Source organism: Rhinopithecus roxellana, chromosome 11 (genome assembly GCF_007565055.1).
Source record: "Rhinopithecus roxellana isolate Shanxi Qingling chromosome 11, ASM756505v1, whole genome shotgun sequence".
In the NCBI taxonomy this organism is placed as follows: domain Eukaryota; kingdom Metazoa; phylum Chordata; class Mammalia; order Primates; family Cercopithecidae; genus Rhinopithecus; species Rhinopithecus roxellana.
The window spans coordinates 34,665,262-34,684,000 of NC_044559.1; the positions used below are offsets into that span (position 1 = coordinate 34,665,262).

Consider the following 18,739-nt stretch of genomic DNA (forward strand, 5'->3'; position numbering starts at 1 on the left):
ATTTCTAATTGGGCCATTTGGCAAAACTCTCCTAATACCCCACTCTGGCTGGCCAGCCTCTGTACTTGCTTCAAATGGTCTCAAGCAAGCTATACTGGTAGTCCATGGGCATCTCCTTGGAAGCAGACAAATGGGGCCAAAGCAGTCTTCATAAATTTGGATGGGAGTTGAGGGCTAACATTCTACTTTGGCTCAGCTGTAATAAATGTATCTGTGTGTAGGTTTCAGTAAGCACAGCCTTCAAAGTCTCACTTCTCTGCTTCTGTGGCTCTGCCGTCACACCTACATGGTACTTACGTCACTAGCGAGTTCGTGGGCTTTCTTGGCGTTCTGATATGCTGGAGTGATCATAGCCGGGAAGCTGCCCTTTCCCCTGTGCTCCTCATACTCCTCCAGGTAACCCTGTTGGGTGGGTCAAAAACTTCAGTGAGTAATGCTTTCCTCCCCAGATGTGCGGGGTTCAGCAATGGCCACTCACAGAGCCTATTATCACAGAGGTTCATCCACCTTGGGTTCCAGTGATGTCCATGTGGTGGCTTAAACATTCCTTTTAAGATGGCAGACCCTGGAGTCAGGCCCACTTACTTGTACCCAGCACACAGTCAGCACTAAATAATGGCAACTGATATAATGATCATCATCATTATTTCCACTGGATAAATCAGACACTCTACCACTCCCCCAGGCCTATGTGTTATGGAATATTCATTTTTTAACTGACAACCAGGGAAGTCCTTTGTCTTCCAGCAGGTCTCAAACACTACCTTACTCATGCCCAGTGGCAGATCTATGTAGGGACCTCTCCCGGTGGTACTGTCTCCCCCAGTGGTACTGTCTCCCCCGGTGGTACTGCATCCCCCGGTAGTACTGTCTCCCCCAGTGGCACTTCATCCTCCGGTAGTACTGTCTCCCCCAGTGGTACTTCATCCTCCGGTAGTACTCTCTCCCCCAGTGGTACTTCATCCTTCGGTAGTACTGTCTCCCCCAGTGGTACTTCATCCTCCGGTAGTACTGTCTCCCCCAGTGGTACTTCATCCTCCGGTAGTACTGTCTCCCCCAGTGGTACTGTCTCCCCCAGTGGTACTGTCTCCCCTGGTGGTACTGCATCCCCTGATGGTACTGTCTCCCCTGGTGGTACTGTCTCCCCTGGTGGTACTGTCTCCCCTGGTGGTACTGCATTCCCCGGTAGTACTGTCTCCCCCAGTGGTGCTGTCTCCCCCAGTGGTGCTGTCTCCCCCAGTGGGTGGTACTGTCTCCCCCAGTGGTACTTCATCCCCCGGTAGTACTGTCTCCCCCAGCGGTACTGTCTCCCCTGGTGGTACTGTCTCCACTGGTGGTACTGTCTCCTCCAGTGGTACTGCCTTCCCCAGTAGTATGTGTCATGTAACCAGAAAAGGAGTATTATATAATTTTTGTAATTTGGGAGGAAAAACTTCGAATTACCATAAGATTATCTGAAATGGGACTAACTGTATATTTCAGACTAAGGATTACAATCTTTGTCTTAATCCTTTCTTTTTTCTTCCCCACACCAACCATCCGCTCCCAGAAAGGAAAACCTTCTCTTTCATGATGCTGTCATCACATGACGGATAACCCCTCCCTGGCAGCCAGATGTACTTTAAGACCCAGCTTAGAGACAACCTTCTCCTCGTAGAAGTCCTTCAGTCCTCCCTCACCCCTGGACCTGCCCCAGGCAGAGTCCTCTGTGTTTTCACTGTACTTTTAGCACAAATCTGGAACAGCCCATATGGTGCCCCCCTTAGGCTCATGACTCCATCTCTCTGTGGCCTCCTTCAAGCCAGGGGCCTGTCCAGCTCCAGCAACAGGGCTTGGACTGTGGCACACACATTTTCTAAAATAAAATAGTTGGGTCAGATTAGAAAATCCAGGCTCCCCGTTATCCAACAATGAAAATCATTTAGCCCGAGTTCTCCTTTTGGCCTGGCTGCCAGAATATTCTGGCCAAATATAATAAGTAATATGTTTTTTTAAAAGGTTCTCAAATTCTTTGGTAATCTGCTCTATGGCTTTGCCCATTCTGCTCTACAGTTCTGTGATTGTAACTTTACTCCAGTTTTTTTCTCTCTCTCTGTGTGTGTGTGTGTATATATATATATATATATACACATATATATATATGTATGTATATATGTATGTTGTAAGTGTTAATCTTTTTTCAAGACACCTAATCCTGTTGATTACATGGTATAATCCTTTTAACAAGTCTAGTTACTTGTTAAAAAGAAGAATGAATTGGTTGGCATTTAAGGCACTACAGATATTTATAGTTATCTGCCTGCTGGCTTCTCTCTTGCTCCCTCCTCCTCATGCCCTGGCGAGTCATGCTAAATCACAACAGTGAAATGCCATACTAGACTGAGTCCTCTCAACAGCTGCTGACAGTGCTATCAAACAACACCCATTTTGATTCTTGCATTTGTTATTTTCAGGACTGAAAACTTCAATCAAAGCGTCCTACTAATCAAGAACCAGCTATGATACTAAAAAGTTACATTTCATCTATACCTACAGTCATGTCTAGGTACACATATGAAATGATACATGTGTCTTATAACTACTGGTAGATAGGATTCGCCAAATACAGGACAAAATATTTTTTGCCAAATATAGAAGCCAGATTTTTTTTTAAAGCTGATTTTTAAAAGTTGTCCTGAGCTTTCCAAACAATATATTTAAAATACAAAACAAGTAAAAACATTTTTCACTGGTTTAAAGCACTAAAAGACCACTTAATTAACTTAGAGAATTTGATTAAATGGCCTTTTAAATTCAAAACCAAGCATTTCTGCTCCAGTAGACATTTTCAAAGGAGTCCCAACCGACCTTCAAACACATCCTAAGACTCATATGAGTATATGCCTAACTACGGCAATGTGTTTTTCTAAAGAACAGAAACAAATTCATTGTGGTTTTCTAAGTCATATGTGTTGTAGAGAGTGTACTTACTGCCAAATAATTCAAACAACTGCCCAATTATGAAAAAAAAATCACTTGAACCCATAAAATGTATTCTTCCAATACACACTCGTGTTCTTCCAATGTTCTTTACTTGCAACTGTGAACAATAATGCTTCCTTTCTACCCTACAACACCTGGCTAGTACCAGAAAAGACAGAGGGATGTGCAAATAATAATTAGCTTGTGATTATCATCTTAATCTTTTTTTTACTCCCTGTCAAGACATAGTTCATCTGAGAAGTGAAATTAGAAAAAGGGTTTGCATTCTCTGGCATACTGATTTATCTACCAACCTAGATAACAAATTCACTTTCTAAGAAAATGAGCCCCACTACTCAGTGAAATGCTCAATATTTTTCAAGATGCATTTTGATCTCTATGTTGCTTATGATAGAGCCCAGCTAAGCTTAGCTGATCTTAGTCCTTGGGACTGTTCTTCAATGGACAGATAAGAATGCTTTCTTCTTGGCCAAGCCACCATATTGGTGTAAGTCATTTATTTATTTAAAAAAAGAAAGTGCCTTAATCTGTTTTCCTAAGTGGGTCAAGTTGAGCCCTGTACAACTGTTTGTCCACTACTTTCTATCTTGGAAAATCTACCTTTCATAAATAAGGTAAAGCTAAACGACAGCCCCACCCCTGATTAAATGGTCATAGCTGTATCACAGCCTAGAAGGGGCTAAACATGGAAAAGAGCAGGGCAGGAGATCATTTTATCACATACCTGACCATATTGGTCTGCACATTCCCTTGTCAACATGCCCTCAGCTCCAACGGCTGGACCAGCCATTCCCCTCATTTCTTTTTGATATTGTTGATGGTACCTCACCTGTTTGAAGGCAAAGGACAAACTCGGTGAATTTGACTCCCATACACAGGAGCCAAAAGAGTAAAAGTGAATGTCTTAATGGAATATTCTTTTTCTGCTTGGATCTAGGGAGTAGGTATGTCTCAGACATAAAAGTGCCGGGTCATTGTCATGGTAAAATTCACTTAAAACTATGAAAGAAAACTACTCCCTGGCTTCAGGGTAAATGCAAAAGTCGACAGGAAATTGGACTCCTCAGACCCAGGTTCACATTCCTCTTTCTCCCTAACATGACCACATCGTCAAGGAAACTTACATCACTTGCCAGCTCATTGGCTCTTTTGGCTATCTGATAGGCGGGTGTGATCATCGCAGGGAAACTGCCTTTCCCTCTTTGTTCTTCATAGTCCTCTGTGTATCTCACCTGAAATGAAAAAAAAAATATGAATCACATGCCCCAATCCTACTGTTTATCAGATGATCTTAGTGAGATGCTCTGCTAAGGGTTCCATGACATCCTGCCCATCTCCTGTCATAGCTCATACGGCATATAACTGGCTTACTGTTTGATGGGCCATGTGCATCTTATTCACCTTCTTATTCCCAATACCCAGCACAGTGCCTGGCACATGGAGACACCCAATGTGGAATTCAACACGTGCTTGCTAAGCACCTGGTGCAGGCCAGGCACTGGGCCTGGGCAGAGGAATAAGTCTTCAGCCCTCAAGGAGTTGTCAGCCATGTTTGGGAGACACAAGAGTCTTCTCAACCCCAGATCGAGGCTAAGGCAAGAGGAAACCATGTATTAAGCAGAAGTTGGATTTCTGCTTCAATGTCCCATTCAGAACAACACTAAATTCTTGATTTTATTATGCTATGGAACATTTGGGTTATGTAAATGCAAGTGGTAAAAGTTGTTTAGAAATTATGTTCTCTGATTTGCAGTGGCAAGAGAGATTTCTCTCAGATTACTCAGATACATCCAATTTGGTGTTAATCCAATCTAAAGTTTTCTCTTTAAAGAAGTGTTTTTGCAAGGTCTCTGCTAACTGACTTATCAAACCCAACCATCCTTGACCTCAGGAATTTCTTCTTGGTACCCATGCAGGACTAGAATGTCTCCTACATTCTCCCTCCCTCTACCTCCAAGCAAGGAAAGAAAGAGGAATCTCAAGTGCAAACCACTGCATCTTGGTCTCCCCCATCTCTCTCTCTCTTTTTTTTATTTAATTTAATTTTAAGTTCTAGAATATATGTGCAGGATGTGCAGGTTTGTTACATAGGTAAATGTGTGCCATGGTGGTTTGCTGTATCTATCAGCTCATCACCTAGGTATTAAGCCCGGCATGCATTAGCTATTTATCCTGATGCTCTCCCTCCCGCCAGCTCCCCACCATGGGCCCTAGTGTGTGTTGTTCCCCTCCCTGTGTCCATGTGTTCTCATTGCTCAGCTCCCACTTTTAAGTGAGAACATGGGGTGTTTGGATTTCTGTTCCTGTATTGGTCTGCTGAGGATCATGGCCTCCAGCTCCATCCATGTCCCTGCAAAGGACATGATCTTTTTCCTTTTTATCATTCTATTATAAAGATACACGCACGTGTATGTTCATTGCAGCACTATTCACAAGAGCAAAGACGAGGAATCAACCCAAATGCCCATCAGTGATGGACTGGCCTCCCTCCTTTCTTACATCACTTTGAAGCTGTGCCACAGCCTTGCTCCGTAGCAGCTCAGGAGTATCTGCCACCGTGGAGAACCTGGAGATGCGTTCATCGTGCCCTCTTTTATACTCCACCTGATGAGAAGACAGTAGAGTCAAGGGTGCACCCACCTCACAGCCTCTGCAATGACCTCTTCCTGTGGCTCTCCTAAAGCTGCACCATCAGGCTACACTCAACGCAAACCTGTGGCAAGTCTTCTGTGGCTTATTTCATGGGCTCCTCCTCAAAAAGTATCTATACCAATGTGCTAAGTCCAAGAGTGTGCCAGGGATTGCCACACTCCAACAAATATTGACTTGCTTAATCTCCATAACAATCACATTTGGCATGACCAATGTTTTCCTCACTTTACAAATGAGAAGCCAAGGAAGAGAGAAATTAAGTAATTTGTCCACGGTCACTTAGCACTAAGGGATAGGATTCAAATTTCAGCATTCTGGCTCCAAAATCTGAGTTTTTAACAAATAAACTTTGCTACTCTTTCGGTGGACCTGACACCCAGTTAAAAATTCGTGTCTTCGGCTGGGCGCGGTGGCTCACATCTGTAATCCCAGCACTTTGGGAGGCTGAGGCGGGTAGATCACAAGGTCACCACTGTCGCCCTGGCCAACATGGTGAAACCCCATCGCTACTAAAAATACAAAAATTAGCTGGGTGTGGTGGCGGGCACCTGTAGTCCAGCTACTCGGGAGGCTGAGGCAGGAGAATCACTTGAACCCGGGAGGCGGAGGTTGCAGTGAGCCGAGATTGCGCCACTGCACTCCAGCTGGTGACAGAGCAAGACTCCTTCTCACAAAAAATAAAAATAAAAAAAATAAAAATAAATAATGTCTTCAATGCTAAAGCAAACTCAAGAAATCATGTGGTCCAGACTTTGGGTGAACTACACAGTCTTCTCTGTATTTTACAGATATGGTCCAATCACCGCACAGAGAATACTTGACAGGGAAAAGGTAAAAACACAGTTTTCTCTGTAATATGACACCTGTGGTACCTACCTCCCCAAAGCACTCTTTTATTGTTTTTTCCCTAAATCATGGGGGTTCGTTAATGACACAAATTAGCATAATCTATGGTGAAAAAGCACCCAGACACTCACTTGGCTGGCCAGCTGGTTGGCTTTCTTGGCCCTTTGATAAGCAGGTGTGATCATGGCTGGAAAGCTCCCCTTGCCCCTGGGTTGCTCATAGTCTTCTGTATATTCCTGTTGGTCAGAACCAATGTCAGCCCAAGAACTGAGATGATATTGAATGACAACTAAGAAAACTGCAATAAAACCAATGAAACTAGATTTATAAAGTACTTCGGAAATATTTCAATCACCTGTAATAAATGTAAATATGGTTTATAATTGGCAATTTGAATAAAACCATCAGCACTGAAGAACTCATATTTCCCATGTCAAAGGGGCTCCTCTTCAATGTTCATATCAAAATATGGGGACCTAGCACAACTCAAGGGCTGCCCTTTGACTCTAGGGCCTGTAGGTAACACAGCCATTAATTAATACATGAGTGACTTTCCTGTAACTCGTCTGCTAGCAAGAGTCCTACAGTATTGGAAGTAAAATGTCTCTTATTCCTTCCTTCTGACTTTCTGAATATCTCTGATGATTAGTTTTCCTAATGAGACTTATCACCTTAGCATTTGTGTTTCTAGCGTTTTCTTTCCATTTTCTAAAGGAAAAGTCATGAGGACTAACAGTGTTTTCCAAAGTAGATTCTTCAAAGGGTAAGTGTACCTAGAGGTAACCAGGAGGGACCTAGTTACCTAGAATGTAACCTGTGCAAATGGTTGAGGATTTCCACAATTCAGGCTAAAATTGTCTTCCCTATGTGAAGGGCTGCTAAGGTCTCTTACGATTCTGGAGGTCAGTACTTTAAAATGGGCCATCAGGGATGGTTGCTTCTGGAGGTTCTAGAGGATTATCTGTTTCTCTGCCTTTTCCAGCTTCTACAGGCCCCCACATTTCTAGGTCCTGCCCTACATGGCTTTGGCCTCTGCTTCTGTCACCGCATCACCTTTCCTCTGACTCTGACCCTCCTGGTTCTGGGGATTAGGACATGGGTATCTTTGGGGATGATAGCATCATTCTGTCTACCACAATTGTAAAAGTCAAAGAACAGTCAAACTCATTGCTAAGTAATTGCTAAACCAATTCCTAAAGCAATTTCTAGGGTGCTTACCTCACCAAGAGACTTTTGAGCCTCAACCATCCTTACAATTTCGGGGTCCGGCAGAGCTCCTGGGCACCAAGCATTCCCTTCCCTATATCCAGTCCAATAGGCTCTCTACAAAGGAAGCACACGAAGGGATACAAACACATGTCCCAGACTCCCAGTAACACATACATTGTCAAAAGAAGATATTCTTAAACATTATAAACTCCTATTGGTAAATCCTGGGTCTCAGCTAACTGAAATGTTCATTTATTTCAGGCTAGAAAATGACCTAAGTTTCTAAATAATTGAACTTTCTGAAAGCCACTATGTCACAGGAAAATTTGGAATATAACAGCATTTTCTTGCACACCACTGCATCAGGATTAGGTGAGGAGGAGGGAAAATCACTGTGGTCAGGTAATCTGAGATTAATCAACATTATTCAGACAAATGTCAAAAACCTACTACCTGTTACTTGACAACTGACAATGGAAAGAAAAGAAAAAAAAAAGGAAAAGCAAAGTTTCTCTTTTAAGATACTCATGACCTACCACCTTGGGAGATAAAACTAACATGAAAAAAATAGCAATTAGAAAATAGTTATGGTTTAAGTGTATTGTCTGAGTGATAAGTACAATAAGAATCTTTAAAAAGCAGTCTGTAAGAGATGGGTCCCATTTGGGGCAGGAAGATAGAATTTGAGCTGTACCTCCAGGGCTGAGGGCAATTAGCAGAGGCCAAGGGAGAAAAAATGGCATCCACTCTAGAAGGTCAGTTCCATGACGGCAGGGATTTTTGTGTTTGGTTCACTAATGCATCCCAAAAGCTTGGAACAGTATGTAGCAACTCATAGACTCAATAATTATTTGTTGAATAAATTCCAGGAATGTGGGCTGCCATGAATAAAAGCATGAAGGCAGTGATGGGCTCAGTACTTAGGACCATGAGGAGGTAGGTTTGACTGGACCCGAGGGAAAGAGATGTGGAGCCAGGTGGGCTGGAGGGGGGCAAGTTGGACAGGTTGGGTAGAGCCAGCCTTTGGAGATCTGGAAAGACAGAGTATTCATATGTGAAATTACACTCAACCTGACTAGCAATTAGGGACATCTAAATTGAAACAAGATGCAGATTGTCCAAACACTTATCTGACAATACCAAGTGCTGGTTAGAATGTGGGGAAACAGGCATTCTCACACACTGCCTTTGGGAGTATAAAATGTACAGCTATTTTAGAATGCAATTTGAGCCTCCATTAAAATTTAAAAGGGACATACCCTTTGATCTAGCAACTTTGTTTTTTCATTAGCTAGTCTAGAAAAAAACTCATTTGTGTACAAAAGAGGTCTTGAACAAGAGTGTTCATTGCAACTTTGCAATAGAAAAAAATTTTTTGAATAATCCTGTAATCCTGTCTATCAATAGGATAGTATGGTATTGTACATCCATTCTTTTTTGTTGTTGTTGTTGAGACAGAGGCTTGCTCTGTCACCCAGGATGGAGTGTAGTGGCACTATCTCAGCTTACTACAACCTCTGCCTCCCAGGTTCAAGCAATTCTCCTGCCTCAGCCTCCTGAGTAGCTGGGATTACAGGCACATACCACCATGTCTGGCTAATTTTTGTATTTTTAGTAGAGACGAGGTTTTGCCATGTTGGCCAGGCTGGTCTCGAACTCCTGACCTCAGGTGATCCACCCACTTCGGCCTCCCAAAGTGCTGGGATTACAGGTGTGAGCCATGGCACCCGGCCTTGTACATCCATTTTTAATGGTGCACCTATGATCCACCCATTCACGATGGCTTAAAAGGATGCTGATATAGAAATATTTCCAAGATATTTGTTGAGTGAAAACTACTTCACAACAATGCATATTGTTTCATGAAAAAAGTATACATTTAATATACTGTAAATGAAAAATAAAATTCTAAGCCCCTACCCATCAGAACAGACCCCTCCTCTCAGCCAAGGACATTCCAAAGTTAACCTGCAAAACTGGTTTAGGCCATGATGGGAAGGGGAAGGTTGAACATGTCTCATTATACCCGCCTCCCTTTTGGAATTCAGGAAAAGCCTACCGACCAGTATTAACACCAACACAGACTTTAAGTCTGATAAGAAATATTTACAATCTATTCTCTCTGAAACCTGCTACTTGGAGGCTTCATCTGCATGATAAAACTTTGGTCTCCACAATCCCTTATTGTAATCCAGACATTTCTTTCTATTGATTTCAGGTCTTTAGTTAATAACTCTTTCAACCAACTGCCAATCAGAAAACTTCAAATCTACCTACAACCTGAAAGCCCCTACTTCGAGTTGTCCTGCCTTTCCAGATGGAACCAATGTACACCTCACATGTACTGATTGATGTCTCATGTCTCCCTAAAATGTATAAAAGCAAGCTGTACTCTGACCACCTCTGGCACAGGTTGTCAGGACCTCCTGGGCATATCCTTAACCTTGGCAAAATAAACTTTCTAAATGGATTGAGACCTGTCTCAGATACTTTTGGTTTATATAACATATATACGTATATAATTTTCAATAACAAATAATACTAGCTGATATTTATTGTGCCTACCACTGTTCTAAGATCTTTTGATCATCACAATATCATTATGTTAGGAAGTGTTTGAAGTTCACCTTACAGATGAGAAAGTTGAAGTAAAGAATGGTTAAATAACTCATTCAAGATCCTTCAATAAATGGTAGTAAACATGTCCAAATGTAAACTCTAGAAAGACAGATATAGATAGTTTTATTTGCAAATCAAGAGAGAAAAGTCTGGAAGGATGCTACCGACAAGATTGATGAAAGCGGGTACTTCTACAGAGAAAACTGGAATTGGAGGTGGTGGATAAAGGGTTACCTTTGTACTGTTTGGATTTTTTTTTTTTACAGTAAGAATAATGTAAATTCTTATGCACATATTATGTGTGTAAATAAAATAAATGGCTAAGGAATTCTGAAATGATGAGTCTGTCAACAGACAGGGGAGGTGGGAAGAGTATAAGTCAGGGATACCCGCGAAGGGTGGAGAGAGGCTGGAGAGAGGACAGCCCAGACGAGGGAAAGGAGCCATCTTGGTAACCTCGTAAAGGTCCAGGCAGGAAATGATGTGGATCAGAACTGGGAGAGTGGAGAGGAAGGGGTGGAGCTGAGTGAAGTGTCAGAGAAAGAAAGAGTAGTCTTCGTTTCAAACCTGGGTGATAGAAATATAGTGGCTGGAAGGGGAAGACAGTGAACCTGGTCTGGGGCAGATAGAGTTCAGGTGATGTTAGGACACGCTGATTGAGGTCTTCCATAGACAGTTGGAATTACAAACTGGATGAAAGGAAACCTACTTGATTTTCTCTAGAAGTAATAATAATAATACATTCAGTTGACATAGTATGTCACTCTTTCTTTTTCCAAACCCACTTATCACTTTTCTCTCACCTCATTTGCCAGTGGCTGCCTGTTAGGTGTACTTTCCTTATCCTTGGATTTCATGTCCCAATGAAAAACTGATTTAAACTGTTCACCATCTTCTTGGTCATGGATCTGCACAAGGAAGATGTTGTCAGTGATGTTTCCATCAGAAAAGAGAAAAAAAATAGACAAACAATTCCTAGCTAAAATTGGGGGATTTTGCTCAGTCTCAACTGCAAAGCACTGAGCTACAAGGCACACTGCGCTGTCAGTCTCCCTGTGGTTTCATCTGCACCACCAACCAGGTGGCACATATAGAGCACCTGCTGTGTGCAAAGCTCTTTGGAGCAGTGCAATTAAAGTGACCAAGATAAAGTCTTTATAAACCTACCACACAATACAAATTAGAGTAACCTGAGAAAACATTGGGCATTAGAGTAGTGGTTCTCAATTTTAGTCGTGTAATCATCACCCAGGGAGCTTGTTAAAATGTTGGCTTCCCAATTTTGTGTCTCACAATTTTACCTTTAACACCCTGATTTTTAATAAACCTTGAGTTAATTTTTATATATAGATAAGGGTCAAGGTTCATTTTTTTCTATATAAATACCCAATTACTACAGTACTGTTTATTGAAAAATCATTCTTGCTATGGTAAATTGCAGTGATGCCTTTCTCATAATTCAAGTGACCATATACATGCAGCCCTATTTCTGGACCTTGTATTGGAGTCCACTGGTCTATTTCTCTCTTCTTGTGCCAATTCTATGCTGAGTTAATAGAATAAGTCTGCTTTTATAGAGTAAGTCTTGAAATCTGGTGAGTCCTTCAATTTTGTTCTTCGGTTTCTTGGCTATTTTAGGAGCTTTGTGTTTTTATATTCGTTTCAGAATCAGTCTGTCCATTTCCACAGAAAAACACCAGGATTTTGAATGGGACTGCCTTGAATGTATAGATTAATTGGGGGAAACTGACCTCTCAGTAACATCTTCATAACCTTGAGATAGACAAAGATTTCTTAAATGTAAAAAGGACTAACTATAAAAGAAAAAAAATCAGAAGGTCTTAGGTCCAAACTAAGATATCAAAATTTATTAGGTAGGAAGTGGGGCCCAGAAATCTGCAAATTTGGCCAGGCGCAGTACCTCACGCCTGTAATCCCAGCACTTTGTGAGGCCGAGGCAGGCAGATCACTTGAGGCCAGGAGTTCGAGATCCGCTTAGCCAACACAGTGAAACCCCATCTCTCCTAAAAACAGAAAAAATTAGCTGACCATGGTGCCGCACGCCTGTAGTCCCAACTACTCAGGAAGCTGAGATATGAGAATCACTTGAAGCCGGGAGGCGGAGGTTGCAGTGAGCCGACATCATGCCACTGCACTCCAGCCTGGGCAAAAAAATGAGATCCCGAAAAAAAAAAAAAGAAAGAAAGAAAGAAAGAAGGAAAGAAAGAAGGAAGGAAGGAAGGAAGGAAGGAAGGAAGGAAGGAAGGAAGGAAGGAAGGAAGGAAGGAAGGAAGGAAGGAGGAAGGAGGAAGGAGGAAGGAGGAAGGAGGAAGGAGGAAGGAAGAAGGAAGAAGAAAGAAAGAAAGAAATCTGCAGTTTTTACAAGCTGAAGTTTAAATTCTTAATTTTAAACATAATGAGAAAACAAGCTCAGAGAAAAGTTTAAACCCAAAGAATTCTTGTTCCCTATCAAGGGCATCTTCTGACATTGACTCTCCACAGTTCCTACTGCTTAATGCTACTTGATGTGTACATTTTAAATATATACATTAAGAGATCTTTACATGCTTTTCCCTTGTATTTTTAAGAAACAAATGAACGTTACCTAAACTTAAAGTAGGCTTTGTTTGTTTGTTTGTTTGTTTGCTTACCTACAAATAACACTACCAATATTTTGGGCCAGTTAATTATTTGTCATGGAGGACTGCCTCGAGCATGGCAAGATATTTAACAGCATCCCAGGTCTCTACCCACCAGATGCAATAATACCCCACCAACAGCAGTTGCGACATTCAATGTGTCCCCAGATAGTAACAAATGTCCCCTGGGTAGGGGTTGGGGAAAACTGCCCTCCTTGAGAACAATGTACTTTAGTAATCAGAAACACATGACCAAAATAGATATTCTGCCCACTTCTAGAAAGTTATATTTGCTGTCCTTCTTCCCCAGTGCAAATCTACCACTGGGGAGGGTTTGCCTCCTCCAGGGACCTTTCTTGAGATTCATGATTACATTGAGGAAATAGAAAGAGGAAAAAATGCCATAAATCTTACCAGTGGGGTAAGGAAGCATGAAGGGCTAAATTTCATTCTCTGAATAGAAAAAAAGCCTAGATGTTTTATTTTTCTAAAAATTCCATTCACACCTACCAAACAGGAAATTCTATCTTTGCAAATATTTATTTATTTTTCAAAGGGTGACATTTAGGAACAAAACACTGCAAATCGGCTTTGAATGCCAACTTAAAATCTTTGCTTTTCTCCTTCATCACCATCACTGAATACTCTCTTTCCTTTTTTGATTTTAGCACGTGCACAATGAATTTATTTTTTATTCAATTGTCAAAGTCTCTCAGAGATCACAAGGAGGTGAAAGGTAATTCATATTTTATCTCCTCATATTTTAACTACCCTAGGGCAGTTGTAAGAGCGGGGCCCTGTAAGGGACATGGTTGTCCATTTTACTTTGTCCCTGGTGGGCAAGAAGGAGAAAGTGATCTCAGTAGACAACACACCACATACACACACACACACACACACACAGACACACACACACACCATATACACATATATACATACATACATAAACACCATACACACATATATACACTCACTATATACACATATATACATACCACATACACGTATACATATCCCACATGCATATACATATACATACATACACATATATACATACACACCAAATACATGCATACAATACACATGAACATGTGCACACACATACACATGCACACACATCACATACAAACATATAGGTGTGTGTGCACACACATTCACACCTACATACACACATATACACACTCCCCAGATGCACACACACATATATACACACACATATACACTGTCACATAGACACAAACAAATACACACACACAGGCTTCCTGGGAAGCTCACATCACTGTCTGTGGCTGGAAATAGAACTAGCAACAATCCTAGCCTTGCTCCAGGTTGGGCCTGTCATACACAGTTAAAATAAAGTGAGTCCACTCCCACTTCAAAAAAAGGAAAACAGTGTGTAACCTGTTGTGTGATTATAAGGTGGAGACATGCCCGCTGTGGCTCAGTTAGAGGGAAAATACAGACACTATGGGGATCTTTCTGTAGACAGTGTAATAAATGCAAACGGTATTCTGATGTAAAGTACATCTCCTCATATTTTATCTATCAAATCCTCGCTACACAACTGCAGAAACATCTGGATATTTGAAAACATGAACAACTGCTTTTTGTCTTCTGGAGAGTTTGCCACCCTCTGGGTATATATGAAAGTGAGCCACTAATAAATATTCTAAAGTTAAAGAGATCTGGATTTGTGCCCAACCAGCTGGGTAAACTAGGCAGGTTATTTAACCTCTCTGAGCCTCAGTTTCCTCAACTATAACATGATAATATTACAGAAGGCTCTTGTCAAGAACACATGAGATAATATAAATAACTTATCAGAGTGTTTAGCACTCTGTTTAAGTAAGAGCTATATTCAATATTTACTATAATTTCACGTAGCTGCCCTCAGACACCAAGAGATGAAAACAGAGTCCTGAAAGAATTAGGCTTCTCAGTAACCTAGGATTGCTTGTGAATTCTTAAGACTTGTGAATCCCTAGGAAGCAATGATATCTGAACAACAATTTGAGCCTCCGTTTCCTCATCGTAAAATGGGATAATAGCAGTATCAACTTCATTGGGTTGCGATGTATGTTAAATGAATTAAGTGCTTCTACAGTAAATGCTATATAAGCTTGTTAAATAAAAGACGTAATAAACTCACAATTAGTTCTAAGCATTTAGTGAAAATAAGGTATCTTGGCAGCATGTGTAGAGAGCCACACAGCAAGACCACTACCTCTATCTCATATACAGTTTCTTGGGAGGAGGACAGTTGGGCAAGGAAGGGAGTCCGTATGAGGTGGAGCAACATTAGGAAGGGAATCTTGGGTAAAGAGGGATTACTAGAGAACCTTTCACCTCATGGGTAATTTTCTAATTTTAGAAAGCCACTAAAACTTCATCCCACAGAGCAACTTCGTGTGGGCATGGGTTATAGAAGCTCAATGATTCACCATTTTAATAGGTGCAAGAGTTACATCGATAGCTGGTTATTTGACAAAACTCCACTATTAAATTTTCAAGAGGTTGGATTTGGCAATGTGGCCTCCATGTTTACCTCCCCATCTCAACTCCACACCTCCTAAACTAAACTTCCTTTCCAAAGGAAAACATCTTTGACCTATTCGCACCCCAAGGGGAAAACAGGCTGTCAATAATCCTAAGTAATGACTGAATTCACAGAGACTTGAGTGTGAAACTAAAGGTTTTGATTTTATGTTCCAGAATGTTACAGGGAAAAGTCAAGATCCTCATAATATGTTCCAACTATGTAAGCATTGTTTTATGTAGTAAGCATTTAGTGTGTGCAGAGCCTACTCTATAAACTGTCATCATTTTATGAAACAGTCTTGAGCTGGTCAAGACACAAAGATTATACTGAAATCAAGGACCTCAATTATTCTATCTACATCATCCTGTATATTGGCCCCTAATATTGTGGGAGAACAAACAGTCACATTTGTTACTCAAATGCACTTTACATGTGTATGTGGAGGAAATGGGCAGCTTCACATGCAGACAGACACTTAAAAACTTTACATGCGCCTAAGCATTGTTAATGGATATATAATATTTGCACATATTTGTGGAGTACATGTAATATTTTGTTATGTATTAGAATGTGTAATGATCAAGTCAGGGTATTTAGGGTGTTTCTCCTCAAGTATTATTTCTATTCCAGCTATTTTGAAATATATGATACATTGTTGTTAATTGTGGTCACCTTACTCTGCTATAGGACATTACAACGTATTCCTTCTTTTATTTATTTAATTTTCTAAGAAATAAAGAGAGGGTCTCACTAATGTTGCCCAGGCCAATCTCTAACTCCTAAGCTCAAACCATCTGCCTGCTTTGGCCTCCCAAAGTCTTGGGATTACAGGTGTGAGCCACCGTGCCTGGCTAGAACATATTCCTTCTATCTAATTGTACGTTTCTACCCAGTAACCAACCATTCTCCATACCCTCCGTCCCACTGAAGATTAAATAACTTACCCCACTGATGGCCTCTGGAAATGTCCTCACATTTAGGTTTAATGGAGTGTGGTAGACACTGGTGAAAGTGTTGTTCTTAGGGTTATGGCTACAACAAATAGGTATAAATCAAAATTAGAAATGTACTTTATCCAAATGATTGAGGGACTATTCTTAAGATTATTTTTAAATAATAAGTTATTTTTAAAAAATCAATAAATATAAAACTTAAAAATTAAGTTCATGATTTTCCAGGCAATGCATCTTACAGAAAAATAAAAAGCAAATCACATAAAATCAACATATACAACTGAAAGCCTAAATTTAACTGGAAATGATCACTTGAAAACTTCCTGAAGAAAGTAAAAAAGGAATCTGAAATTATTTAAAAGAAAATACTTCAAAGCTCTATATGCATATTTATGGCCATTATATTTTTCTGCGCAATATTTAATCATTTGACATGAGGTTATAGTGGATATATTTGATCTTTTACTTGGAATAAATTTGAAATTTTGTGTCCATTGCATAAAATCCCACCTTAAGTCTCTTTAATGACAGGATACAAGTGAACACTTTGGGGAAGATATTTCTTGGATTTAACCCCGGGGGTATATGATTTGAACGTTTAGTTGGCTCCTTGTTGAAAAATAAAACTCAAGAGGTGGTGGTGGGGGCATCAAACACTTACGCGTGACAATACGGCTTTTTCTGGTGACTCACAAAGTTATTAACAGACAGCATCATCTTGCAAACTTCACAGTGAAAACAGGCTTTATGCCATATCTAGAAATCATATAGAGAAGATTTAGCAATTACCTTTTCTCCTCCAGACTCAAGGTTCTTATATATTTTAGGGTACAAAAATGAACTTCGAGGATAAAATGGTGATTAAAAAAATTAAAAACCACACACACAGCTATAACAACACTCACAGGTAAATAAAGGGATAACTTTTTCTTTTTGAGACAACATAGAAGAAATAGAAATGGGTAGAACTAAATAAAGGTGGGAAATACAACTTTTTCTTGTGGTTCAAAAAAATTTAACTGAAACTTAAATTTCCATATTTACCTATGTCCATATGTGAGAAAGTCAATTTCCTGTGTTTGTTATTATTCACAAAAGCAAAGAAACATCTACTGACCTGATCTATGCAGCTGATCTTCTCAGCAGGATAAACCCCATACCCACACCTAGAGCAAGCCTGCACATTCATCTCGAAGCCAGAAGGGAGAAGACAAAGATAGGCAACAGGCAAGAAATGCAAGGAGAACCCCCAGTCTAGTTCAAGCCTTCAAAATCCGACGTCTCTGAAATTCCTGTGGGCGCCTCGATCGTTCAGAGTCCAACTTCCACTTTCCTTTGCTGACCTTCTAGTTTGAAGTCAGCAGTTGGATGGTTTTTAAAGCTGCCACTTACTCAAGGGGCTATTTTGGCCACTCACTCAGCACGCATGCGTCTGAGAAATAAGGTGGAAGTATTTCTAGCTGACATGCTTCTCTAAATAGAAAAATGAACTCACAACAGCATCATGTTTATGTGGATAACCAAATCCTGGTGTATGATCAGGCAGCATGGAGTGGTTTAGCACTAGCTGTGATCATGACCCAAGAAAAGAACCTAAAGGAAGATGCCACACCGTCATCCAACAATCAAATTAGAAAAGCTTGCTCTATGCATCCTATGACTAAAGCGGAAAGGCCAGCTCCCAAAAATATAGAAAATAAAATAGGATTGATTCACTCCTTTAAATGGATAAATATCACACTTGAGTTTTAACTTTACCTACCCAAAGTGTTTACAACAGTGAAACTAAACACTTAATAAGGTATTAATTTGTGTTTAGCTTCTACTAGAATTCGAAACTAAAAACAAATGAGAACTCTTGGTGTTTTGACCTCTGTATTTTATTCTAGAATGTTCCAAGAAGGCCTATGTGCTTGTTCCCTTGCCTCACAGGCCTTAAAAGGGGTAACATGAAGACAGACTCTCTCTTCCTGGGTTTGGGAAGCCTCTCATTGCCTTCAGTCTCTGCTGAAATGTCACCTTATCACCTTACAGAAATACCTGATACAAAATGGCACCTCACCGGTCCCCACTCCTATCTCATTATCTTCCATTACTCTTAGCCTGCTTGATGGTCTTCATGTCGGTATCACAACTGGACATATTACATGTTAATGTTTCTATTTTTAAAAATCATGTCTCTCCCATCAAAATATGAGTTCTAGCTAAACAGGATCCTTGGTCCTTTTTGCCACTTCTATATCCCCCATGCCTAGAACAAGGCCTGGCAATAAAAGGTGCTCCATAAGGATTTATTGGAT

General features: G+C 40.6%; 1 protein-coding gene across 2 annotated transcripts in view; it reads right to left on the reverse strand.

Moving 5' to 3' along the window:
* The window catches only part of NRAP (nebulin related anchoring protein), a 76,213-nt gene extending 58,397 nt beyond the window's left edge, over nucleotides 1-17,816 (reverse strand). For both annotated transcript variants that reach the window (XM_010365929.2, XM_010365931.1), the window contains exons 1-10: nucleotides 17,557-17,816; nucleotides 17,101-17,195; nucleotides 16,431-16,518; nucleotides 11,112-11,216; nucleotides 7,699-7,803; nucleotides 6,612-6,716; nucleotides 5,482-5,586; nucleotides 4,107-4,214; nucleotides 3,707-3,811; nucleotides 298-402 (exon numbers count right to left, since the gene is read on the reverse strand). In XM_010365929.2, coding sequence (XP_010364231.1) covers nucleotides 298-402; nucleotides 3,707-3,811; nucleotides 4,107-4,214; nucleotides 5,482-5,586; nucleotides 6,612-6,716; nucleotides 7,699-7,803; nucleotides 11,112-11,216; nucleotides 16,431-16,518; nucleotides 17,101-17,195; nucleotides 17,557-17,628 — 993 coding nt within the window. In that variant the 5' untranslated portion in view covers nucleotides 17,629-17,816. The remainder of the gene's footprint in view (nucleotides 1-297; nucleotides 403-3,706; nucleotides 3,812-4,106; nucleotides 4,215-5,481; nucleotides 5,587-6,611; nucleotides 6,717-7,698; nucleotides 7,804-11,111; nucleotides 11,217-16,430; nucleotides 16,519-17,100; nucleotides 17,196-17,556) is intronic.
* Nucleotides 17,817-18,739: the final 923 nt, after the last annotated feature.